At 40.6% G+C, this 27,266-nt stretch overlaps 1 protein-coding gene across 1 annotated transcript in view; it reads right to left on the minus strand.

Moving 5' to 3' along the window:
- The window catches only part of itga5 (integrin, alpha 5 (fibronectin receptor, alpha polypeptide)), a 168,526-nt gene that overhangs the window by 39,740 nt on the left and 101,520 nt on the right, over positions 1-27,266 (minus strand). Inside the window, exons 6-12 of the mRNA XM_039746867.1 lie at positions 21,158-21,203; positions 15,745-15,870; positions 15,630-15,674; positions 15,378-15,421; positions 9,859-9,915; positions 1,718-1,770; positions 668-876 (exon numbers count right to left, since the gene is read on the minus strand). Coding sequence (XP_039602801.1) covers positions 668-876; positions 1,718-1,770; positions 9,859-9,915; positions 15,378-15,421; positions 15,630-15,674; positions 15,745-15,870; positions 21,158-21,203 — 580 coding nt within the window. The remainder of the gene's footprint in view (positions 1-667; positions 877-1,717; positions 1,771-9,858; positions 9,916-15,377; positions 15,422-15,629; positions 15,675-15,744; positions 15,871-21,157; positions 21,204-27,266) is intronic.

The following is a 27,266-nucleotide window of genomic DNA, read 5'->3' on the forward strand; positions in this document are numbered from 1 at the left end:
CAGGATGCCTCCTGGACGCCTCCCTGGTGAGGTGTTCCGGGCACGTCCAACCGGGAGGAGGCCCCGGGGAAGACCCAGGACACGCTGGAGGGACTGTGTCTCCCGGCTGGCCTGGGAACGCCTTGGGATTCTCCCGGAAGAGCTGGAAGAAGTGGCCGGGGAGAGGGAAGTCTGGGCCTCTCTGCTTAAGCTGCTGCCCCCGTGACCCGACCCCGGATAAGCGGAAGAGGATGGATGGATGGATGGATGGATTATAATCTCAATACAAAGGTTAGTATTTCAGATGTTCAAAGAGCTGTCATAATGCATTCTGTGTTACGATTGTTGGCTATGGCTTTGGTTGGCACAAGGGGAAGCCCATTTAAGAAGCAACCAAGGACGGAGTCAGGGAGCACGTAGTTTACAAAGGACTTAACATGCTACTTAGGATTATGATGAGCTTTGAGAAACACTAATTTAACGATTGACCTCATGAAGGATTTTATGATGCTCTTAGCGCTACGATGCTTTTGGAAAACAAAGCCTCGATCTACAAACTGAAATCTGAAACTACATACATTTAACTTTTATACAGAAGTTTATTTTTAAGCTGTTCATTCCTTACCCAAAATCTATCAAACATTACACAGAGCCACTTTCAAATGATCAAGGAGAAGCCTGCTCTTACCATTGTAGCCATCTTGGTTCAGGTCACCCAGAGGTGCAATAGAACTCCCAAATCGGCCGTAGACCTGTGTGCCAGTCAGCACCTGGGGATCAGAATTAAAACTCAGGGGTCCGTCCTGTAAGTAGACAGACACCTGGCCCACTTCCTCAAACTGGCCATTGGGTCCCTTGACCATGAACATGGGCGCTCCCACTAGTAGGTCATCAAACCTGAAGAGAGATGGAGACAGGCAGGGTTAAGTAAAAGGTTTAGCATGTTAAGACGAGACAAAGCTTCTTGACCGATTGAGGAAGACTGTGAAGGATGGTCATACAATATCGGCGCACTTGGAGGACTATTTATTACTTAAATAAAATATAAAGAGTGCCAGAGAGGGCTTTCCAGTGCATATTTACACTGCTCTGTTAAATGAGCCTTATCTCTTGTTACTTTAAATGGAATCATTCCATCCATCCATTATCCAACCCGCTATATCCTAACTACAGGGTGACGGGGGGTCTGCTGGAGCCAATCCCAGCCAACACAAGGTGCAAGGCAGGAAATAAACCCTGGGCAGGGTGCCAGCCCACCGCAGGGCACACCCCAAGCACACACTAGGGACAATTTAGAATCGCCAATACACCTAACCTGCATGTCTTTGGACTGTGGGAGGAGTACCCGGAGGAAACCCATGTAGACACGGGGAGAACATGCAAAATCCACGCAGGGAGGACCTGAGAAACGAACCCGGGTCTCCTTACTGCGGGGCAGCAGCACTACCACTGCGCCACCATGACGCCCTGGAATCATTCCACATTGTGTAATTTGCCTTTGCCATGAAAGGCACAATATAAAACAAATTAAAGCTCATGCATACACCTATGTCCACCAGGCAATCTTTTAACTGACAAATTCAAAATTAAAAGCATAAAGGGCAGCACCACCAAAGTATTAAACAATCTGATTGACTCAATTCAAGCAATAAATAGAAAATTACCACAAGCAAATTTAGAAACATCTGCTTGTCTGTCTGCTTCTCTTTGATTTTGCTTCGAAGCCTAAGATACTCACCCATCACTGTTCACGTCTGTCACCGCAACAGCGTAACCAAAATAGGCCCCCATCTGGAAAAAACAACAAAAGCTGCTTTTGAAGATTCCAGTTGCTTCGCTTCAGATGGCAAAATAAATCAATCCAGTAACAACAAACCCAAACCCCACAGAAGAAATGTTTTGATGAGGACAGGACGCTCAGCACAGCGGAGCTTGGCTTTTCCTATTTGCCTAATATTTCCAAAATATCTGTCAAGATCTGAAGGTCCCAAAAGTGCTGTATGCCACCAAATGTTCCGACCCCGCCCTCCCTCCACCCCAATATATGAAAAACAGGCAGAACTCAAAACAGAAGATATGTAATCACTGGAACGAATAAAGAGAACATCAAATGGAAACTGGCAACATGAGACATGTGGGGGCAACTATGAGGAGGATGATCGGCCAATTTTAACTTTTTGTGCAGTTCCTGTGATATCTTTTTAAAAAAAAAAAATGCATATCAGTACATTTTAGTAACACCTGTAACATACTGTAGGAGTATTTTGTTCTAATTTTATGTCTGTTAAGTATTTTGGTGCCCTATTTGCTTTTCATCAATGTCCCTCAAATAACCCAAGCCCATTGACGAAACCCTAAAATATCAAAAAATGCATGTAGTAGTTCTTCATGCTGTCACCCTCTCCCTCAATAAAATGTGTGACTATTAGTTGAATGCCTTTATAATCATGCATACCTGTCAGTCTAGCAGTTTTAGAAGGTTTTTGCTGTGGGACAAGGGATGGGGCGGAGTCAGATGTAGGCGGGGATGGATGTCTATTATCGTTTAGTGTTCTCATCTAACTTCAACCACAGTAAGCCCTCACTTTAACTCTTGTTTTGAAATGGTGCTAAAATTTAGAAAACTGCACATACAGTCGGGTGAAATAGGAAACGCACTCCATGGAAGCTTAACTTTTTCAACATATTTGGACAGGCAAACAGATCTTCATGCAAGGTGATCTACGTGAATAAATGACACATAGTGACATTGCATATTTGTTCTCATAATGTAAATCAGGGCTTCTTAAACTTTTTTTTTCCCCTCCTCATGACCCTATCTTGCCCTTTATAGAGTCTTTGAGACTTAATCACATGACTGTCAGATCGGTTCCCCCAGCAAACATTCACAGGAGGACTGGAGTAGGATGAGGTTTGTTCCTCTTGGAGAATCACCACCAACAGTCATAGCCGAGCAATGTCAATTTCTTAAATTGACCCGCGGCAAATCATCGTAAGACACTTTGCAAACTGTACGCATCTCATTCCCGTTAGATACGAGGGCAAGTCATGACTCTACACAATCCAACTGCGGTAACGACCAACAATTTAAGAAACTGTGACGTAAATTAAAAGAAATGCAAATTTTGATCATTGGAAAAAGTAAGCACACCCCTACATTTCTGACAACTCAAATTCGGATGGAGAGATTTCCAGTGTTGATTTTTCAGAATTTTGTAAACACTTCTGAAAACAGGTTTTCACTTTGTCATTATGGATTAGAGTGTACATTAAGGAGCAGTAAAGAAATCTATTTAAAATTAAATCCACAACATGATAATGTTTGTAGAAAGTGAAAGAGTCTGAATACGCTCTCAATCCACTGTCTCTCATATTACAGAAAAACCTGGTAAGATAACTAATACACTGTTCTGAAACATCAGAACAGCCTAGACGAAAACAAGCCATTCAGCACAAAAAGGCTTGTTGGTCCTATCCACTTTTTTTTTTTTTTATTTATAAAGAGAAGACTAAAACATCCCACACCAAGTTGAGTTTTGAAAGTCCCTAAAGTCCTACTGTCTACCACACTACTTGGTCCTTATTCCATGTCCGTGTGTAAAGAAAAACGTCATAATGATGATCTCATTTTAAAGTCAGTCTCAATCCACTGGACTAATTCCTTTGATAATTTTAAACACTTCAGTCAGGTCTCCACTTATTCATCTTTTTCTTAAACTGTAAAGGCTCAGCTCTTTTAACCTTTCCTCCTAACTCATCTCCTGTAGCCCTGAATCAGCCTAGTCGCTCTTCTCTTGGACCTTTTCTAGCACTGTTATGTCATTTTGTAGCCTACAGACCAAAACTGCACACAGGACTCTAGATGAGGCCTCACTAGTGTGTTATAAAAGGTTGAGTAGAACCTCCTGTGACTTGTACTGCACACATCAAGGCACTATACAGTGATCCCTCACTATATCGCGCTTCAACTTTCGCAGCTTCACTCCATCGCGGATTTTAAATGTAAGCATATCTAAATATATATCACAGGTTTTTCGCTGGTTCACGGATTTCTGCGGGCAATGGGTCTTTTAATTTATGGTACGTGCTTCCTCAGTTTATTTGCCCAGTTGATTTCATACAAGGGACGCTATTAGCAGATGGCTGAGAAGCTACCCAATCAGAGCACGTATTACGTATTAAATAAAACTCCTCAATGATATACGATATGCTTCCCGTGCGGTGCTTCGCACACTTAAAAGCTCTAACAGCACGTATTGATTTTTGATTGTTTGCTTTTCTCTGTCTCTCTCACTCTCTCGGACATTCTCTGCTCCTGACGAAGGGGGTGTGAGCAGAGGGGCTGTTTGCATAGAGGAAACGGTTCCTCTAAAAAATGCTGAAAGACTATCTTCACATTGATCCCTTCCTTGCAGCCGCTTTATCGCGGTGCTTCTCATACTTAAAAGCCCAACAGCCCTATTGATTTTTGATTGTTTGCTTTTCTCTCTCTCTCTCTGACATTCTCTGCTTCTGATGTGTACTCCTTTGAAGAGGAAGATATGTTTGCTTTCTTTTAATTGTGAGAAAGAACTGTCATCTTTGTCTTGTCATGGAGCACAGTTTAAACTTTTGACTAAAGGGTGTTATTTCATGTCTAGAGGGCTCTAATAATGTTAAAAAACGTATTTAGAAGGTTGTAAACAGGTTTTCTATGCTCTAACTGCGAAAATATTAGATTTATAAATAAAGAATTCTACTTCGTGGAAATGCATTTATCGCAGTAGAGTCTAGAAGGGATTAACCGCGATAAATGAGGGTTTACTGTATAACTGTGTGGAGAATATTTATAAATAGTGTGGGAGAGTTTATAAGAGCTTAAAATATATAAAAATAATCATACAAACATATGGTTTCTACTTCGCGGATTTTCACCGAGGAGGGATTACTGTATAACCTGACAGTCTGTTAGCCTTCTTAATAATGGCTTCTGAACACTGTCTGGAAGTCGGAAGCTTAGAGTCCACTACGACTCCTAAATCCTTCTTTCGATTTGGGGACCACCCATTGTGTATTCAAACCTAACATTTTTATTTCCTATGTATAATTCTTTACATTTACTGACATTAAATTTCATCTGCGACAAATCTGCCCAAGCCTGTATGATTTTAGATTATCTGCCAATCCACTAAGCTTGGTATCATCTACAAACTTATTACTTATATCCCTATTCAAATCAAATCATTTATATAACGTTTTCAGATTGTCAGATTGGCTGGGGATCCAGCTCAAAATCGGGTTGATTATCCAGTTATGTGTGCTTAGCATTAGACGCAGGACTGTATGCCAGTATACCACAAGGCATCGGGAACTTACTGCATGAATGGTGGCACAGCTCTTGAATTTTGTAAAAGAACTTGGTAGGGTATTCACGATCAAAGAAAGCTAAATAAAATTAAAGCTTGTTGGTTGATTCGCAAAGCAAAAGTTTTATGTAGCCACAACATCCCACATTAAAGTCATCAGCAGTGGAGTTAATGGCATCCACGTGACCCACCACCACTTCAAAAAGTACAGAAGTTCCAGAGTGTGGACAGAAAAAAATTATCAAGAATTGAAAATACAATTGAAAGGAACTGTTAACTTAATAGAATGCATATTTGATTTTAAAAATGGTTTCATACTGTTGAAAATGAGCCAGAGATTAAATCTAAAAATGCAGTAAAGTACAGTGCGTTTGCTGTGAACATTTAACTGGCCTACGACATGCTGCGCCCCCAAGTATAAAATGTAAAAGATTAAGCTGCACCTTTCTCTACCACCCAACTAACTCAACAGCATGTCGGTCATTTTGACGTGTGTCCAGTCATGAAACGGTTATATTTTAATTCATATTTTATAGACTTATGCTATGTTTTGCCAACCCCAATAGTGGTTTTTACAAACAGTTTAATGCTTTTCTTTAATTAAAAAAAATATACACTGTCGCACACGTGCGAGTAGTAGGCAGCTAAAGGGCTTAAGTAATGGTAACACGACATCCGACCAGGGGGCAGCGGGGTGCATGGACTGTCTTTCTCAGTTCCCTCCAGACCTTTCCCGAGAAATCCTGCCAGGTTCCAGTGCCTTCAAAGACATCACCTCCGGTCGTGGGCCCTTCGAAGACGTCACCTCCGGGTTGCGGGCCTTTAAAGCCGCCATCTTACCACCAAGGAATCAGTTATGTTTTGGACTCAGTCTTGTGAACAACTCTGTCATTTTCAAAAGCCTTTTGCAGCCAGGGATATTACACATGCGGCTGCCCCAATCCTTTTCACGATGTCTGGTCTGTGTTTCTATCACAACACATACACATAAATAGAACTCATTTGGCTTAACTTTCATCATTGTTTCACTGTTACCTGGGAAACAAGTCAGAATGTGTTCAAAGGACATCACTGGCACCTCTCCATTTTTGGCTTGGGTGATTGTTAGTGAAAACTCTAACTGTTAAAACACCTCTAGCTCCGTGTTTTTTTTTTTGGTTACCCTTTTAGTGACAATATTCTTGATTGCTTAGTTTAAACCCTTACGCTGGTTTTCTGACATTGTCTAATCTTCTGGACAGTGCTTTTCTTTTCATGCTTATTCTTGTACTTAGCACACCATCCATTAGGCTTTAGTAGAGTCAACTTGCTCTCACACTTGTGTTCCCATCACACAATGTTTTCACAATTTTAATTATACTTAAATTGTATGGATTAAAGATACTGCAGATGACAGAGGTAGGCGACACAACTTTGCACACTTCTGGTGTGCGGTGCTCCTTAGCCATGCCCCTGAGAAAGACAAATCTCGTATACTAAATGTGCTTATATTTGGAAACATGCATAAGCCATTTCTTATGCAAAAGTTAAGATTTATAAAGCACAAACTTGGTGTGAAAAATTGGCTCAACGAAGCAGAAAATTAACAATCTGTAAATCTTGCCATCACCAAAATGTCTGTCAAGCTACTTGGAGCTGCTAAAATGCAAAATGAAGTGAAGAAGAAAGGCGTCATTGCCCGTTTCAATGATGCGTCAAGTCCCATTCTGATGTTCCTGAACTTTCAATGCAGCGGGTCTTCAGGGTTGGGAATAACATCTAATGCAAACTCTTAATGTTAATTGCTTTTAATGTATAGACCATCAATTTAACCTATAAAAAGAGTGTAAATGTGTGTTGTACGGCTTAACTGGCAATGGCAACACTAACTCTTTTGGAAGAGATTGCTAATGGTAGGCTACAGCAAGGAGCAAGTTCTGAAGGATCGCAATGATTTTATGTCTCGTAATCGTGACCGGCTTATACATCGATTTAGACTACCTAGAGCCATCCTCTTGTAGACGTGTGCTAAATCAGACCCTACATTACAGAGACCATCACACAAAAAAAAATCACTCAATCCCAGTTAAGTTTTCACAACTGTAGGGTATTTGGTGACAGGGGCTTTTAAGTCATCCCCGAGTTCCATCATATCTTCTGTATAGGAGAGTATACTTAAGAATTACCCAGATACATGCGATTTCAGGGTAAGCAAGCCAAGATCAAAGGACAATTTGTAACGATTGTGATGTATTTGACACAATTGACTATTACACATTTTGCAAAAAAGACCCAATCACAGAATGAATGATTTTGTAAGAGAAAGCATTTTCATTCAGTTATCCATCCATCCATTTTCCAACCTACTGAATTCGAACACAGGGTCACGGGGGGTCTGCTGGAGCCAATCCCAGCCAACACAGGGCACAAGGCAGGAACCAATCCCGGGCAGGGTGCCAACCCACCACAGGAGACACACAAACACACCCACACACACTAGGGCCAATTTAGAATCGCCAATCCACCTAAACTGCATGTCTTTGGACTGTGGGAGGAAATCGGAGCGCCTGGAGGAAACCCACACAGACACGGGGAGAACATGCAAACTCCACGCAGGGAGGACCTGGGAAGAGAACCTGGGACTCCTAACTGCGAGGCAGCAGCGCTACCACTGTGCCACCCTTTCATTCAGTTAATATAGCACTAATATGTGATGCTCAAGTGTGTCCGAATAATATTATTCTGTGGTGGGCAGGCTGAATCCAAAATTTCTTTATTTTATCAAATAGTAGTGTGGGAAGCCGAATTCAGTGTCATGCTGTGTGTGAGGTTTAGCTTCTTGGGAAGTAAACCTAATTGATAGGAGTAAAATTAAATTTTAGTAGAGGAGACATAATACACTCCTGGAAATTGTTTGTGATAGAACCACCATTATGAATGATGGTGGTGGTTAGACTTCTGAGGCTGCACACCACAAAGGTTTGCCACCATGCAAAAGCTTATACAACAACAACATTTATTTATATAGCACATTTTCATACAAACAGTAGCTCAAAGTGCTTTACATAAGAAAGAATAGAAAAGTCAACATTAATTAAAATAGAATAATAGTAAGGTCCAATGGCCAGGGTGGACAGAAAAAAAAATAAAATCTGTAGGGATACCAGACCATTAGACTGCCCAGTCCCCTCTGGGCATTCTACCTAACATAAGTGAAACAGTCCTCTTTGGATTTAGAGTTCTCACGGTAGGACTTGATGATGATTTATACAATACTGCATGACATAGCACAGAAACAGGAATAGTCTCTGCCACCTGAGATAGGCCAAGATGAGCACATGGATAACCCAAGACACCATTCCTCAGGACATCAACGCAAACTCAAACACTTTTGGACATTGTATGATGAATGTAAAAAGAGACTTGTATGCAGTGCAACGTTGACATTTATTTTCATATTTTTTAATAAGAATTTTCTTAATATCTCACAGTCCTGCGTTTATAGCCAGTGTCAGTTCACACTGTGTATTGGCAGGGGTCTGGGCACTCCATGATGGCACATTGCTACTGCTGTACCCTCTCAGCTGCTCCCACACTTTTTTTAAATTTGCTTATTTATAACTCCCACAGAAAGGTTGATTTGTTTTTGATCTTATGTTTGTAAAAATGTATTCAGTTGTATGGAATGTTGTGTGATTTCAATAAAATAAATAAAATCAAAAAAATAAATAAAGTAAAACTCCCACAGAAAGTACATCAAAATATAATGTTGAAGTTCTCTACCTCTGTAAAGTAGAATTTCACTGAAGTTTCATTTTCTGTGTTCTTCTATGGTTTGTCATAAAGAGGACACTCCATAACGTACACTGCACTCCATAATGTTTGGAATAAAGCTTCATTTTTTTTTTTCCCTTTGATTTCCCCCTTTGAGCCACAGATTAAAAATTACTAATCAAACAATTATAATGCACATTGCAGACTTTCATTGAAGGAGGTTTGCATTCATTATTAAAAATGATGATACTTTACCACAGGAGTAAATCGGTGGGGTTGAGATGAAGCGTCTTCGTCCCAAACATTATGGAGGGCACCAGAGATGGTGATTAGATCATAGCATTTTTATTTATTTAATTTTTTTTTAACACAGCATATATGGTGGCTAAAATTGCATAATTTTAAGTTGAATTGCAATTTCTAAAGGCACTTGGCATGGCATGTGACGTACAGTAGATGCAGTTTTAGAAATCCAATTTTTTGTATGCGTATGTGGTTTTCGCCTTTCGAACAGGAGCGGAATTTTAGGATGGAATCTAAGACAGGATTTAAACATGAGAACCCAGGCGTCTAAGGTTAAACTCTCAAGAACAGGAACCAATTTAAACTTCTTTAAAATCCTTCTGAAAGTACGACAGCTATAATCCAAACTTGATGCCCACCAGTGACAATTTCCCTCAAGCTCCATTTACCCCCTTCAACCCAGTGCAACAAAATGAATGGTTAAGAAGGCCTAAAAAGTTTTGTGAGCTAGAAGGATGAAATTCAAAAGAGATCTTACCTGAGTGCCGGAAATATTTGAGACGGTCTTTATGTTGGTTCCATTAAGAATGGCCACCTAAAAATAAATAAATAAATAATTAAGGTGAGTGATGAAGAAGAAAAAGTATTTCAAAATGCTACAGTCAAGTCTGATGCCCAAATAGGAATTCACAAAAATGCTTCACACACAGCACTGAAGATATTTTACAGAAAACAAAATTAAATGGCATTGAAACACCTAAACTTTAGAAATCTAAAGTTTGAAAGTCTTGGAGGTGAAAGCAGAGTGGTTGGTAATGGAGGTTTGTTTGATCGGACTTTGGTATGTTAAAAAATGCAGCATGAGGTGCAGAGCCGATTCTTTTAAATGGAGGACAGTCTCCTGCCTGCTGCAGTGTTGAACCATTGGCATAGCACATCTGGTACATTTGTGTGCCCCTGTGGCAGGCAACAGAGCATGGTGGACAAGTAACTGGACTCTAACCCACAAGGCAGCTTGTTCAGTTCCCCCCTTGAACTCACTGTGTGAGCCTGAGCAAGTAAACTGAAAACCGTGCCCCATGAATCTGTGCTTTTAAAGAGCTTTGGAATGATGCTCAGTATTGAATTATTATTGGGACGGAAAACCTATTAGCTAAACAAATGGACTTCTTATGTTCTCATGAAAGGCACTACAGAAAACAGGAGATACTGGACTCTGTAAAATGCACATTTTGTTATGCTGCAGCCTTATATAAAAAGTATACATTTTTTTCCCTTTGTTAAGTAATGCTCAATACACCAGTATGACAAAGCAAAAAAAAAAAAAACAGGATTTTAGGAAGTTTTACTAATTTATTAAAAACGAAAAAAAAAAAATGAAATTTGACATTGACACGCACATTTGGACCCTTTGGTGCATCCCATTCACTTGATCATCATTGAGATGTCTCTACGCCTTGTTTGGAGTTTAACAGTGGTCGATGCAAATGATTGGACCCGATTAGGCAAAGCACACACCTGTCTATCACAGTTGAGTGAAACCCAAGCCATGAGGTCGAAGGAACTGCCTGTGGAGCTTGGAGATGGGATGGTCCCCAAGAAAATGGGAACCTCCATAATACTTAAATGAAAGAGTTTGGGTTAACCACGACTCTTCCTGGAGTTGACCACCCAGCCAAACTGAGCAAACTTAGGCGAAAGGATGTCTTCTCTGATTGAGCTCTTGAGAACCTGTGTGGAAAGGGGAGAAACTTCCAGGACGACGGCCATCACCACAACACTTCACCGATCTGGGCTTAATGGCAGAGTAGCCAGACAAAACAAGCAAGCTCAACACGACTCTGTGACCATGAGAATTAAGAATGAACAATATGGTCTCAATTCTAAATGTCATGTCAAGAGGAAACCAAGCACCACTCGCCACCTGTGCAATAGCATTCCATAGGCAATGCATGGTTTTGACAGCATCATGAACTGGGAGACTAGACAGGGTTAATGGAAAGCAGAACAGTGCAAATTACAGAGATATCCTTAAGGAAGACCTACTCCAGACAACAGAATAACCCAAAGCACAAAGAAAAGACATCACAGAGGTGGCTTACGGACAACTCTGGAAATGTCCTGTAGTGGCCCAGCAAGGGCCTGGGCTTCAGCCAAGTCAAACATCCCTAGGGAGACCTAACTTTCCACTGACAGCCTCTATGGCTTGAGAGCATCTGCAGAGAAGAATGGCAGGAAATCTCCAAATCCAAATGTTTGGCTTGTTGTGTCAGACCCAAGGAGACTCCAGGCTGGAAACACTGCCAAAATGAACGAAATACTCACTAAAGGGTCTGAATGTGTGTGAATGCAATATTTCAGTTTATTGTTAATAAATTTGCAAAAATGTCTAAAATCTGGGATTCACTTTTTTATTATGGTGTATTGAGTGTTGCTTGGTGAGGGGACAAGGGAAATGATTAACAAAGTTGAAACATACCTAAATGTGGGGAAAAAAAGCTTCTGAATACAAACTGTGTGTGTGTGTGTAATATATTTTATTGTCATGTAAATATCATCATGTGCTTGGATTGACCTTCTCCAAACTCCTCACCCTTGCACCTCTTCCTCAGTCAAGCCCTTTTCCTTCAGATCTTTTCAGTTTATCCATCCATCTCCACTTTGGCCACCTCGCCTTCTCTTCCCCTGTACTTCCTATTTCCATCATGCTTTTACCAGCATATTTCACCGTCTCTCCTCATCACAAGTCCATACCACCTCAACTTACTTTCCTGTACTTTCTTAGATCTCTCCCCCACTTTAGTTGTACCGATCGTCTCAATTCTTATTCAGTTCTACACACAAACAGCTCAACATTCTCATTTCTGCCACATCTAATTCATCTCCTGTCCTCACTTTACTGTTCATGTCTCAGTTCCAATCATTATTGGAGGTCTAACCATAGTCTTAAAAATCTGACTTAACTTTCACCTTAATTCTTCGATCACACAATACTCCCGACGCCTTTTTCCAATTGTTCAATCCACAAAGCTCCATGGGTTCTCTCTTTGTCATGTTTTCCATCTTCAGCTACCACTGATAGATATTTAAACTTAAACCATCCTTTTCAATGGCTCTTCCTGCAGGCTAACTTCTGAATTATAATCATTATTAAACCTCAAAAATTCTGTCTTATTCCTATTAATCTTTAAGCTTCTAATAATAATAATAATAATTCACTTTTATAAAGCACTTTTCCCACTACTCAAAGCACTTCAATGAGTGGGGAGCCACTTCAACCAACAGTAATGTGGAGCATCCAGCTGGATGATGCAACGGCAGCCATTTTTGCAGCAGTACGCTCATCACACATGAGCTGTTAGGTGATGTACTGGTGACGGAGGTAGCTAATTAGAGACAGGGGATGATTGGGGGGCAGAATTGCAGGTGGTATGGCTGCTGGAGCTCTATCTTCCAAAGCTTTCCTCCATTCTTCCCACTTCCACTTCCTGGTGCTACACAAAACAATGTCATCAACTAAAAGCCTGAACCAGGAGGATTAGTCTTTTATCCCATGACTCACTAATCCATAATCAGATCAACGAGGTAAGGACCTTCAAGAAGATCCCTGGTGCAGACTAACTGGGATATTGTCCATCACCCCATCACTGCTTCACTCCCTCATTCATATCCTGGACAAACCCGACCTACTTCTCTGGTCCAACTCTCTCTTTCTCAGGCAGACCTCCAGAGTACTTGACATGGCACTCTATAATAAGCATTCTCCAAATCAATAAACACTGTATGTAACCATTTCAAACACATTATACACAAACACACACTTTTAATATTTAGTTGAGTATCAGTGTGCACATTGGGGACAGCCCGAGGGCTCGGGTGATGGTAATCACTAGGAATTAAGTGATTACTAGTTACTAATACCTTAATTTTTTTTCCTCCCTCTGCAGACGATAAGAATGACTGCTTTACAACCCCTAACTTCACTTCTGGAGTCTGTCCACTTGGACCCGCCTCTCTGTACCACACCTCCTTATTACCAGAAGATCCACCATTTTGAGACCGTCAACATTTGGGCTTGTGTCTGTTAAGATGATTTCTCTTTTTCAACCCATTTCTGAAACGTTTTTTCCAGTTATACAGGGTTTGCCTCCAGACACCACAACAACACTTTATGGGTGTCTTTTTTTACAATATTATATATATTTTCATACTGTAAGGTTTCTAAACTGTTTTGGGGCTCCCTCTGATGGGACGACTTGCAAAGAGTGTCCTGAAGTGCGATCGCCGCCTCTGTGGAAGACAGACTATCGGTCGCCAGGGCAACTGCAGGCTCCCAGTACTGTAGCAGCTCGCCACGAAAACAAATCCAAAAAGATCATGGTTGCGCTATGAGCACCTGCCATCGATGGGTGATGCAAGGAGCATTATAAATGTACGCAACAGTACAACCTGGCCACGACCCTGCCTGATTGCTGTGTCTCTGTATAGGAGAGCGGTAAATCCCGCTACATTAAATAACCGTGCTGTTCCCGTTTCAACTGGAATAAAGCTGGTTTTGTTAAAGTATTGAGACTCTGCCTTGTGCAAGACAGGGACTACTATATCTCTCTATTATATATAAAAAAAAAATCTTGGGACGAGACAAGACTTTTTCAGAGAAACGAGATGAGACATTTCCAGGGAGATAATTTCATGTCCCGCGAGACAAGACTTTGAGCCAAGAGATGAATTAAAAACCAAACAGGTCCAAGCGGGGGCAGAAATAAGACACACAGTACAAGAAGAAAAGACAAAGAGTAGAAGACAAAGTAGAACATCATAAAAACGTTGGCACGATACACATGAAGAGCAGGTTAGAGATTATGAAAGTACTAAAATTCGAAAGTCTCAAAAAACTGATAGTAAAGATTGCATTAGAGCTAACAAACGGAAATTATTACTCGATATAACAGAACAGCAAAAAGAGATTGAATATATAGACATAGGTGATATGACAGAGCTACTACAAGTTTACATTTCAAAGAAACCACAATTCGGTCAGGTTTATATTTATGATCATGGAGAAGCAATGAAACATAGAATTGAAACGATCAGACGTATTAAAAATTCTACAGCCAATAATGGATACAAATCCATATGTCCAAAAGTATCACACTTTACACAAAATTTATCTGAAAAACAAAGTTTTTTTGGATTTCTATATGAATCTGAAAGATCATGCTCACATATATAATAAACCAATATGTGATGAACTGTCACCGATAATAGTTTCGAAAGACAGAGATATCAAAGACAGAGTTGATATCTGTATTATCCAAAAGCACAGCACGATTCGTCACAAGCTGCTGATCTGCGAAATGATGAGTACGTAGGGACCACACGAGGGTTGGCAAGCGAAGCGAGCAGAGCCCCCCAGTACACTATATACGTATAAACAGTTTTCCCCATCTCAAGACACTTTGCAAGGCTACTGAGACACAGACGGAGTTCAATGGAGGATTTACAGTAGATTCTCAGATTTAACAACTAGTCAATGCAATGACAACAACATGGAACACAACACATCGCATCGGACAGTAAATATAGAAAATATCCATTTTCTTATTTTTCTTTACATAACATGGAGAACTTTCCACAAAGAGAACAGAAGAATTCTACTTATGCCACCCAGAGTGCTAAGTGTTAAATATATGCATTTTTTTAAAACCAGTATTAAAAGCAGTTATAAATCCATGGCAGTTTTGGTGTAAAATTACAAAAGTGTCTGGAAAAACAGCTGTGAGAGAGATGAACCAACATGAAAGGAGCTATACAGATCATGCACGGCTACAGAAAAAAAGAGGGTGCAAAGCAAAAGAACAGTGCAAATCAAAAACATCTGCATCCTTAGCTGAAGCTCACAAACATTTCTTAGGAATTAAGCAACTATGCATCTCCCAGATGAAATTAGGAAAAATCATGACAGAAAGCCAGTACATCTCTCAGGACAATTCAGCTCTTGCACAAAACTGCCAAGAAGAAAGGGGAAGGGAGGAAAAAAAAAAAAATGCTTCTTACGTAGCCAAACAGCAGGTCTCCTTTGGGGACCCCAGTGACGAAATCTGGAATAGGAGGAGTCCAAAGTTCAGTGTCAAAAACAAAGAAATAATAAAAACACAAAAACCTCTCATTCAATTGATAATAAAATTTCTAGTTCTTAAAATTAATAAAACTCAAAAGTTCAGAATTCAATTAGAACAGTCCCAGCAGCTTTCAATTAAAGCCAGTCGCTTGAAGAGCAGGTCGGCCGAGTAAGCCCAGCTATCATACCTTCATCAGTATCTCCTGTAAACTCTCCCACGGCCACAGAGTAACCTGCATTGGGATGAAGCACAGATTGTCAGTTACAGACGGGTGGGGGCGGGGAAAAAAAGATGGCACTGACCGAGGTAGCTGTCATCATAGAAAGATTGGGCTTGGCGTGTGTGAAGCTGTTCACTCGCTGGCAGGATGAAGTAATCCGGGAAATAGGCTTTCACAATGTTCTGCTGACTGGCCGACAACAGCTGACCTACAAGAAAGAAATCAGCAGTGGGACTTCGAGCTTTTGGTGCTGCCCAGTTGTGGTATCTGTAAACCTCACCAACTTGTCTCTTGTTGCATCTCAACAATGAGAAGGGATATTGGGATCAGGACATCCCTCTGTGCATCTTGCAGAGGGTGTTATTACAGGTCACAGTGCTAAACAAAGGTCACCTTCCATTCTCCGAGAACAAGGATGCTATTAATGTTAAGAATTTCATTTTGACGGATGAAAAACAAAGTGAAAATACACTGGGACACTTCATTGTCATGAAGAGATGTACCGCCACCTCCAGTGGTGTGCTATTTTACATATTCAGCTCTTCCGAACATTCCTGAAATGCTGTAGATTCATTTTGGACAGTGCTGAGAAGGTAATTAAAAACAGACAGTTTGGACTGCTGCGACTGAGTGGATTAGGAAGCCTCCCAAGCTCATTCCTTAACCAGAAGGACCACCTTATGAACTCCATGAAACACCGAGATGATTCAGGATTCACTTTTGAGCGATTTTAAAAACACTACCTACAACTCTCAATTCAAAAGATGAGAAAACCCACAGAATATTTAAAAAAAAAAAAAATTTTAAATTCCCTCATGTAGGGATTATCCACACAGCCATCCACAAACTTAAGACTTCAGCATTCAGAAATGAGGACTTGCTGTAATAAAATAAAAAATCAACGGCACAAAGTTTTCATTAAGAGATTCCCATATTTTCTGATAAAGGAAAAGAGAAAATTTGAAATTTAAATGTCTAAGGCCAGACAATATCTAACGACATTCAGGCTAAATCGATTAGTTAACTAACATAATTCATTTTATTGTTATGGTACGGATTACATTATTTAGGGAGCTGCACAAAACAAGTAAGCAAGGATGTACAGTCATATGAAAAATTTTGGGAACCCCTCTTAATTCTTTGGATTTTGTTTATCATTGGCTGAGCTTTCAAAGTAGCAACTTCCTTTGAATATCTGACATGCCTTATGGACACAGTAGTATTTCAGCAGTGACATTAAGTTTATTGGATTAACAGAGAATATGCAATATGCATCATAACAAAATTAGGTGCATAAATTTGGGCACCCCAATTGAGATATTACATCAATACTTAGCTGAGCCTCCTTTTACAAATATAACAGCCTCTGGACGTTTCCTATAGCCTTTGATGAGTGTCTGGATTCTGGATGAAGGTATTTTTGACCATTCTTCCATACAAAATCTCTCCAGTTCAGTTAAATTTGATGGCTGCCAAGCATGGACAGCCTGCTTCAAATCATCCCATAGATTTTCAATGATATTCAAGTCAGGGGACTGTGACGATCATTCCAGAACATTGTACTTCTCCCTCTGCATGAATGCCTTTGTAGATTTCAAACTGTGTTTTGGGTCATTGTCTTGTTGGAACATTCAACCCTTACATAACTTCAGGATAATGTTCAAGCTTCAGTCACAAAGTTGAAGAATTTGTTGATCTTAGGTTGAATTCATCCGACCCTCAACTTTAACAAGGGCCCCAGTCCCAGAACTAGCCACACAGCATGATGGAAACTCCACCAAATTTGACAGTAGGTAGCAGGTGTTTTTCTTGGAATGCGGTGTTCTTCTTCCGCCATGCAAAGAGCGTTTTGTTTGACCAAATAACTCCATTTTTGTCTCATCAGTCCAAAGCACTTTGTTCCAAAATGAATCTGGCTTGTCTAAATGAGCATTAGCATACAACAAGCGACTCCATTTGTGACGTCAGTGCAGAAAGGGCTTCATTCTCATCACCCTGCCATACAGATGTTCTTTGTGCAAATTGCTCTGAATTGTAGAACGATGTACAGATACACTATCTGCAGCAAGATGTTCTTGCAGGTCTTTTGAGGTGATCTGTGGGTTGTCTGTTACCATTCTCACAATCCTGCTCATATGCCGCTCCTGTATTTTTCTTGGCCTGCCAGACCTGCTGGGTTTAACAGCAACTGTGCCTGTGGCCTTCCATTTCCTGATTCCATTCCTTACAGTTGAAACTGACAGTTTAAACCTCTGAGGTAGCTTTTTGTAGCCTTCCCCTAAACCATGAGACTGAACAATCTTTGTTTTCAGATCTTTAGAGAGTTGCTTTGAGGGTCCCATGTTGTCACTCTTCAGAGGAGAGTCAAAGTGAAGCACAAATTGCAATGGACCACCTTCAATACCTTTTCTCATGATTGGACACCTCTGTCTATGAAGTTCACAGCTTAATAAGCTAAGCCAACCAATTTGGTGTTGCAAGTAATCCGTATTGAGCAGTGACAGGCATTCAAATCAGCAAAAGGACAAGGGGACCCACTTTTTTGCACAGCCAGTTTTTCACATTTGATTTAATTTCATACAACTAAATACTGCTTCACTAAACACTAAACTAAACACCCCAGTATTCAGATGTTCCTAGGAAATCAAAGGCATGTTATCTTTTTTGTAGAAAGTAGAATAAATTATTATGCAGGCTGAGAGGGGTTCCCAAACTTTTTCATATGACTGCATGAATAAAGCTTTAGGCAGCAGTTTCCCTAGTTTCCAACATGGAAAACAAAGCAATACCCCAAAAAACCTCTTTAGTGAATTTTTGCACGTGTGAATTGAAACATTTCTCCTCACTATGTATTTACATATTAAATACTAGCTGTCCCCTGCGGCTCCGCCCATATAGTAGTGAAACAGGACAGTCTTTACAAATCAATAAAAAAAAAATGTAAAAAACAAAATGGAATTCTTGCCAAGCGGAAGGTAGGTTACGCTCCAACGTCAAACGTTGGCACTGCTCCTGATCATGTTCAGCTCTGCGTCCCCTGTGTGGGGAGAAAAGCACATGGTCGTGATATCTCTGCCAATCAGCAGCTACCGTCTAAAACACACGTAGCTCTGATCTCTCTCTCTCTCAAAAACGTAAAACGTTACGCTTTACCAATCTTTAGATGATAATGTCTGTTAATCCAACCGGTATCAATAGCTAACTGGAGGCAAGGTACACTCCAACACGTGGCGAGAGGTAGAGTGACTCGAATGGAGGCTGGCGCGTGAGTGATGAGGGGCCCGCCCACTTCCCCCTCCTCTCAGTCTGCAGCCTCTCTCTCAAGTGTACTATGGTACTCAGCGTGATGACAGAAGTCACAAAATCATGTTTGAGCAAGTTATAAAAAAAAAAACCCAATCTAAATCTGTTAAGTAGTTCTCTCGTGAAAAGAGGACATTGGATTACATATTATATACACATCGTTTACAAGGCTAGTGAAGTACAGACTGAGATCTTGTGATAGACGAGACCACACAACTGAACTTGATTGGCAAAGGACAACTGGCGCGCAACCTTATGCATTGTGGCAAAGTGATGGAGGTCGAGTGATACAGCAGTACATGCAGAGGTGAAAATTAATTAATAACATACATTGTCAGATGCACGTGCATAGGGGACAGCTTAAGAGCTGTAGTAATGGTAATTCCCTGTCGTTCCACGGGTTGGTGCTGTGCACTAATGCATTTTGTCAAGTGGATGTGCTAAAGTATCTCAGGGTCTTATTCACAAATGTAGGGAAAAAGAATGGTGAGATGGGCAGATGAGTTGGTGTGGCAACTGCAGTTATGCGGTGGCAGTACTGATCTGCAATGTTGAATAAGGAGCCGAGACAAAATTAGCCCTCAACTATGGTCAGAAGGTTTGGGTAATGACTGAAAAAAAGTCTGGTATAAGCAGACAAAATAAGCTCTCTCAGCAGGGTGACAGGATGAGTAGCGCAGATATCCGGGAGAGGCTCAGAGTAGAGCCGCTGACCCTTCGTATCAAAAGGAGCCAATTGAGGTGGTTCAGGCGTCTGATATGGATGCCTCTCTGTGGAGGTTTTATGGGCGTGACCACATGGGAGGAGACCACAGAGAAGACCCAACATTTGCTGGGAGGATTAGATCTCCCAGATGGCTTGGGAACACCATGGGATCCTACATAATCAGTTGGCAAGTGTGCCTTGGAGAAAGGAATGTATGGGCCTTACTTTTGAGTCTGTTGCCCCAGTGACCCAGTGTCAGATAAGCGGCGGAGAAAGAATGAATGCCAGTGCATGAATCAATTTCTGTTTACCAACTGGCATAGAGATACCAGACATTTTGTTCACTAGATTGGAGTTTTCTTTTACTACCTTCTGTTGCAGTCACCCCACTGACATTTAGGGCGTTTCATTTATTTATTATTTGGCTGCTGTTGCTCTTTACTTTCTCGTATAGGGAAAATATTGTAATTGTCCAAAAATACAACCTCGAGATTTTGATGAATCTCCACGTTTTAGACCTCCGAGTCTGATATAAAGATATAACCATTGTCTTGCAGGTTACTCCTCAAATATCCATCCCCAAATCTGAGAATACAATTTCGAATTTAGAAATTTTAGCAAAAAAAAAAAAAAAAAAAAAAAAAGCTTTTGCTTTACAGTTTTTGTGCAAATAACAAGCAACTGACATGTGGATTATATGACGTAAGTAACCCAAGATTTACACATGGATGGACCCATTTTGTATTTTACGCCATAGTGACCAGTGCTGCACAGACTTTTTTTTTAATCATCAAAAGCTTTTCTCCATTCTGCATGTAAACATGAGGTTAAAATGTTTTTCACGGCCATTTCAACAAATTATATGTGATAACATATAAGAAATCTTAGGTTTTGAGTGGAGAATTCCATTAGTAGAACAGAAATTAATGACTTATCTTCTGTTGACCAAAGCCCCACCAAGAAACATGACTACTGAGCAAAGTCATTTTCATGAACCCAGTCCATTACTACATAAAGTAATTCAGTTCTTCAAGACATCCAACCAAAGCTTTAAAATCATACAGTAGAATTTTGCATTGAGAAGATCAGCAAGGCACAGAAAACCTCTTTGTTGCCCAGCTGCTGTCCTTCATGCTAGTTCATGATGGGTTACCAAAGACTTAGCAAAAGAGGGCCCCCAAAATTTCTACAAATGCTCGAAATTCAGAATATATGAAAAAGAAAATGCATTTTTTTGTAATGGGATTCAATTTTAATGGAAAAAATTGAATCAAATACATTTCCCCATAAGCAATACGTGGCCCCCCACCTTGCCTAACACGCAGTTACTGAGCTTGAATGATGCAATGCAAAAGAGTTTCAGGGAACTGAACCTGAGTCACATATGCATAGGTGACATCCCAGGGCGATGCTGTTGGACAGTAGCGGCCCATTCTCTTACCCGATTTAAGCAAATGGACTTTCAGAATAAGCAGCTACAGCTTACCTTGCCAAAAGTAACTTCCAGGTCCTCCAAGAACAACGCGACCACTCTACAGCAGAAGGGGGGGAAAAAAAGAGAAAAAGATGTTAAATGCTTTGGATTAGAGCAGCTTTCATTATAAAGTATGTGTGACAATACTACAACTGATGGACAACAGAAAAAATACAAAAACATCCAAAAAGCTGTTAAACCTTGACGCTTGACTATAGAGTAGTGGCATCAAATCTCAGTCCAGACTCATGTGTAGCCCCTGGCTGCCCTCCTCCATTCAAAACTTGGACTCTCCCAATGTGTTCAAGAAGCGAAGACTTTTGTGTTTGCTGAATTTCCATCTAGGTGATAGGTTTTGTTAATCTGGGAATTGTAACAAGTCCATATTTTGTTCCTAGCTCTTCATTCGTGACGTTCGGTTTTGTTTCCTTGTCTTGTAACATTTGTTCCCAAACAGTCCCCAGAATCCATTATGTTAACCTCTTTTGTAAGTCGCTTTGAATAAGCAAATAAAACCAATCATTAACCTGAACAACATGCTCAATTAATTTCTTCTTTGGCCAATGTGGGCAATCAAATAGTTCTATTTAATTCTATAGAACAAAAACACTGTCAGGTTCTCAAACCGTGTAATTAGAAGTCACACTGTTTTAGTGTATTACAGAAGCCATTTAATCAGAGATTTTCTTTTGTGTACATGCTATTCTCCTAAGGGAGAAACGTTTTCCCAGCTTATTTTCAAATTTTCTTAGAGGAGGAAATAATTGGCTGGAGAAATCTAAACAAGTCTGTTTTTCTATTATTTCTCGCTGGGTCCATGTGCATACTCTCAAGTTTTTCTTTTAACGTTCCCATGACCTGCTGTAATGTGGAGTAATCAGCACATCGCTCCGATTGGTGAGGCAGACATATCCAATATTCATGTACGTTTATCCCACACATACGAGAGACGTTCAATAGTTTATCTAATTGAATACTGTATATTTTTGTTCAAGATCGGACCTTGTCACTGGAGATCAGGACATGACTTGGTATGCCACACATGTGGTGTGTGAGGTCATTAAATAGTTATCACTCAAAGAGAAAGGAAGGAAAACTACTACTGGCGATTCGAAGAAATGGACAGATTGGGAGCATCGCTCTGTCATTAAATTCCTTACAAAAGGAAGGGAAGAAGCCAAAAGGAATCCATGAGAGGTTGAATGCTGGTGATGGAGCACAACTTACTCTATATGCAAAAAAAAAGGTCGATGTGCTCTGATGGCGTTGGCCACTGCACATCTGGGTCTGGTCCTCGGCTGTTTTGATGCATTGCTTGAGGTCACCAGGTGGCCTCAGCGGTAGCACTGCTGTCTCACAGTAAGGAGACCAGGGTTCATGTTCTGGTTGCTCCCTATGTGGTGTCTGCTTGTTCTCTCCTTGTATGCGTGTGTTTCCTGCTGGTGGTTTGGTTTCCTACCACCGTCCAAATACATGCAAGTTAGGTGAATTGGTGACACTAAACTAACACTAGTGGGAATGTGTGCGTTTGCCCTGTGATAGACTGCCACCCTGTCCAGCATTTTTTCCTTTTGTTAGCTCTATGCTAGCTGGGATAGACTCCAGCACCAACACCTCTTCCATCAGTATCCCAAGTTTTTCCTTCCATGGCTGGGCCTGAAAATGTTTAGCTTCACGTGGATCACCTGTGCTGAAGTGCATGTGGTTGGCGTAGCACGTACACTCCATAGCCAGGATGGAAGCTTGTAATGCACCTCAAGGGCTTTGCAAATTCTGAATCAGACATTTAGATCTGCTCATGGAAACGTGACCTTAGATAACAGCTAATTAGTGTTGTCCACTTTTGGGCCTATCCAAAATTAAAATGAATAACCCTTAATTGATTATTTTCCTTCTAAATAGCTGCATTTAGAGGGTAGAATTCCTTCTTCTTCAACTGTCAATGAACAATGAGCTCCAAAAACGGAGAACAGCAGTCAACCAGCTAACTGTGCACTGGTCATTAAATATCAATCCATCCATCGATTTTCCAACCCGCTATATCCTAACACAGGGTCACGGGGGGTTCTGCTGGAGCGAATCCCAGCCAACACAGGGTGCAAGGCAGAAAGAAATCCCGGGCAGAGCGTCAGCCCACTGCAGGACGTGCACATACACACACACACACCCCAAGCACACGCTAGGTAAATTTAAGATCGTCAATGCACCTAACCTGCATGTCTTTGGGCTGTGGGAGGAAACCGGAGCACCTGGAGGAAATCCACAGAGACGTGGGGAGAACATGCCACATTGAATATCAATTCATATAAAAATGTTTTCAAGAAATGTTGATCAGCTTCCAAAAGAGCTCCTTGTAAAAGTAAAAAAAAACACAATTTTACAATTGTCTGGTATGGCTGAAGGAGACGACCCCGACTTGAAGGCAAAGGGCGTTCAGTTCAGGTGTTTAACAGACATTTACTGAAAACAATGAAAGTGTGCAAAGTGCTACAACTGTGCGTTCAAACCAATCAAAGATTAAGTCATTTTATAAACAAATTGTGCCTTTAAAACCAGAACAGTGTTGTACGGTGCTCAATAAATAAATAACTGTGCAATCAACAAATCTACCATATAAAGTCTGTGTGTGTGTGTGTGTGTGTGTGTGTGTGTGAGAGTGTGTGTCCAGTCCCTCACAGCAATCAGATTGGTCAGCTTGGCTTTGATTGGTCCATGAGGAGGACTAAAGGAATGGAAGGCAACTCTCAGTGCACCTCCAAAGACGTGACATATAGGAGCAGACAGGAGGTGAGCAAGGCACCTCAAAATGACAGAGTATGAGAAGCAGACTTTACAGAAATGTGCCAGTCAAGAGAGGTCCAAACACATCCAGGCAATTGCACTGAGAGTACATGCAGGGAAAGAGATAACTTATTTTAAAATGCATTTACCGTATATACCTGTGTTTAAGTTCTCCCGCGGATAAGTCAGGGCTTGATTTTACCGTGTAATTTCCGGTATTTTATAATCTCGGTTGTAGAAGTCGAATGCGGAAAATTCTTGCTTTTGGTCCAAGAGATTATGATATGCTAACGGCCACCTGAGAGAGTAACCATGGAGCACACTGCCTTTTAATTCTATGTATTGTGCCTACGTCACCACACGGGATACCCAAACTACTCCGGAAGCAACATTTGCACTGATTTGTGTTTTTGGTATCTCACACCCTCATAACACCTTTATCATAAGAGCATCCTTAATCTACGATGTAGTGTTCGGTCAGAAGAAAATATGAAGCTGCTTTTAAATTAAACGTTGTAGAAGTAGTGAAAGACATTGGTAACTACGCTACTACAACAAAAACTGGTGCGAGATTGGAGGCAAGAATATGTTAAAAAAAAAAATAAATAAATAAAGTGTCGCATTTTTGAACAGGCGTACAAGTTGGGGTCTGATTTTATGATCGATTTTTTGGGTTTCAAGACCTGATTTATATGCAAGTAAATACAGTAATTACCCGTCTTTGACGGGTCATGTGTCTAGTAAATCAAATACATATAAAATCCCATGGAGAATCCTACACAAGATAATACTTTGTCAGGACATCATAGAGAATTCCCTTTAATAAGCCTGTAATATTTCAGCCTGCTACCTGAGCTGATTTACACAGACCTTAACTGCCACTGCCACTGCCGCTGGTCACCACAGCTCCTCTAAGTGGATGCCAATATGCGGTGTATCCTCTTATCTCTTTCTTGTCCACGCATCCTCTCTCCAATCTCATCTGCTCACCGAATATATGTCAGCAAACTTGACTACAGAGACATTTCACCAACCCAAAAGGTTCTGATCCCTATTGTAGCCCGTCACCATGGAATTCCTCTAATCAAACCTGAACATCTCACGAGTTATCAATCTTTCTTATTCTCGTTTCAAATTTTACATTTTCTCACTCTCTCTTTTCCAGTCTCCTAAGTACCAACCCCTCCACACTTGCAGCTGGCACCAGTTTATTACAATGCTGTGCACCCTATCCAGGGGCAGAGCAGGCATTAGGGCAATGCCCTGTGGGCCGCAGACTCTGGTCCGGTCATGGGCCATCCGTTTAATGAAATAAATTTTATGTACTGGTGAGAGAGAGAGAAATATAATATAATATATTGTATATAAAATGTACCAAATTACATCATCAAGTTGTTTTAATTGTCAGTACAATTGAAATTACAATTTCGTTGCAGCGAACAATTTGGTCTAAAACTGCCTTTTGCCAATTTCTGTTTCGATACCACTACATTTTGGTTAGCATATACATTATTGCAATTTATTTTATCCCAATAAATTAGATTATGTATTATGCATTTTATTGTTCTTTGGTCGTCGGCGTGAGTGATAATTAGTGGTTTTCAGCTGTGATCATTAGTATGATGAAATAAAAATACTATCCTGTGCTTTATAACTTTTTCATATTAGGACAGAACATTTATAGTTTATCGTTAAGTTAATGGAACATTTCAATCATGTGAGGTTTTCATTATAATCATGGTTATAATTTATTCCATTGAAAATGAACAGCTACTAGGGTACTGGCACTTGGAAATGATATTTGACATGTACCCTAATAACGTATAAGCTGTGTTAATAAATTTTTATTTTTCATTAAATTTTATTTCTAAACATGTCATCAAATTTTAAGTTGTGTCTAAACAACAGTGTATGGATTAAGTCTGGCAACAGTTTAGATATCATAGGCTCACAGCACAAATTTTAAGAAAATTACAATGAATAATGGGCCGAGTGGGTCGACCTCATCGTCTAACTCGTTGAAGGATGTCTGGGCCGTTTTTGAGACCCAGTCCACTCCTGACCCTCTCACACGTGTTCACATGCGCACCATAGTGAAGCACAGGGTTAAGCAGTGCTTAAAAGCCATTAAAACTATTAAATAAATTAAAACACCCTTGAACTTGTCTCATCACACTGAATAAAAGCATAAACCGGACAAACCACCATTTGTCAGAATGGACTGGTTTCCAAGGAAGAAACTCTTTTGAAGTAAAATGTGTAAGCACCAAGGCTTTCCAGGAAATAATTCTGATACGTCAGAAGTCTGCCATTTGGTTAAACCGGTCCAATCAATATCAACATTAAATTAAAATAAAATCCTGCCCTGATCACCCAATTCAGGGTTTCCAAAAATAGAGGTCACTAAATGGAATATGCAAAATTACATTTTATAAAAGGCAAAAAGTTTAAACACATAACATGGCCTGAACACACCCAGCAGGATTCCAGACCTGATCCCGATAAGGAAGGATGTCTGAAGGAACTGCTTGCATTTCCTTGTTGTTGAAACAATACCTTAGTCACTCTGGAATTACTCAGAGGAAACATAATGGCTGAAATACACCACAGAAATATGTCAGGGAAGGTCACAGAGTACCACAAATGCCTTATTCTCCCCCAGAAGTGTGTGTATGTGAACAGACTGAGCGGGATCAGTTATGTGAACTCGGGGGACATCTCTCACACCTTTATCGTTCTTCTGTTCCTCCATGTCTCCCCACTGTTGAGAAGCACAACTGTCTGTCTAGCAAAGATAACAGAGTGGCATTTCCTCTCTGACGACACCCTCACCCTTAACGGTGTAAGCCGGCCAGATTAGTCAAGGCATACTCTCCATCCACAGATGAGCAGATTCATCGGCCTTTCCTGTTGCACTCTGGGCAGCCATTTCTGAGGTTTGTTCCGATTTGTAAATACTTTAATGGTGGAGGAAATTAGTTAGTAGAGGCATCTCGAGATCCTAGCTTACTTTCACACCCATCAGGCAGTTTTAATTTTGAGACCGATTGATTTTTCTGGAGTAATCAATGCTTAAACTGCCTGCAGTGACACATCAAGAGACACTTCACAAACCTTCCCCACTGAATACAATGGTGAGTCACAATTCTGTGTGACCCAAAAGGCAGCAACCTGTAACCCATTTTGAGTTGAGACCCCTAGTTTAAGAAACTATGCCTTAGACCAGGGGTGGGCAATGTCAGTCCGGGGGAGCCGCAGTGGGGCTGCAGGTTTTTTTAATGAGAAGTTAATTACTGCTGATGAAGCCCTTATTGCTTAAGTGACATTTTGATGCTTCATC

This window comes from Polypterus senegalus, chromosome 3 (assembly GCF_016835505.1).
Source record: "Polypterus senegalus isolate Bchr_013 chromosome 3, ASM1683550v1, whole genome shotgun sequence".
Classification (NCBI taxonomy): Eukaryota; Metazoa; Chordata; class Cladistia; order Polypteriformes; family Polypteridae; genus Polypterus; species Polypterus senegalus.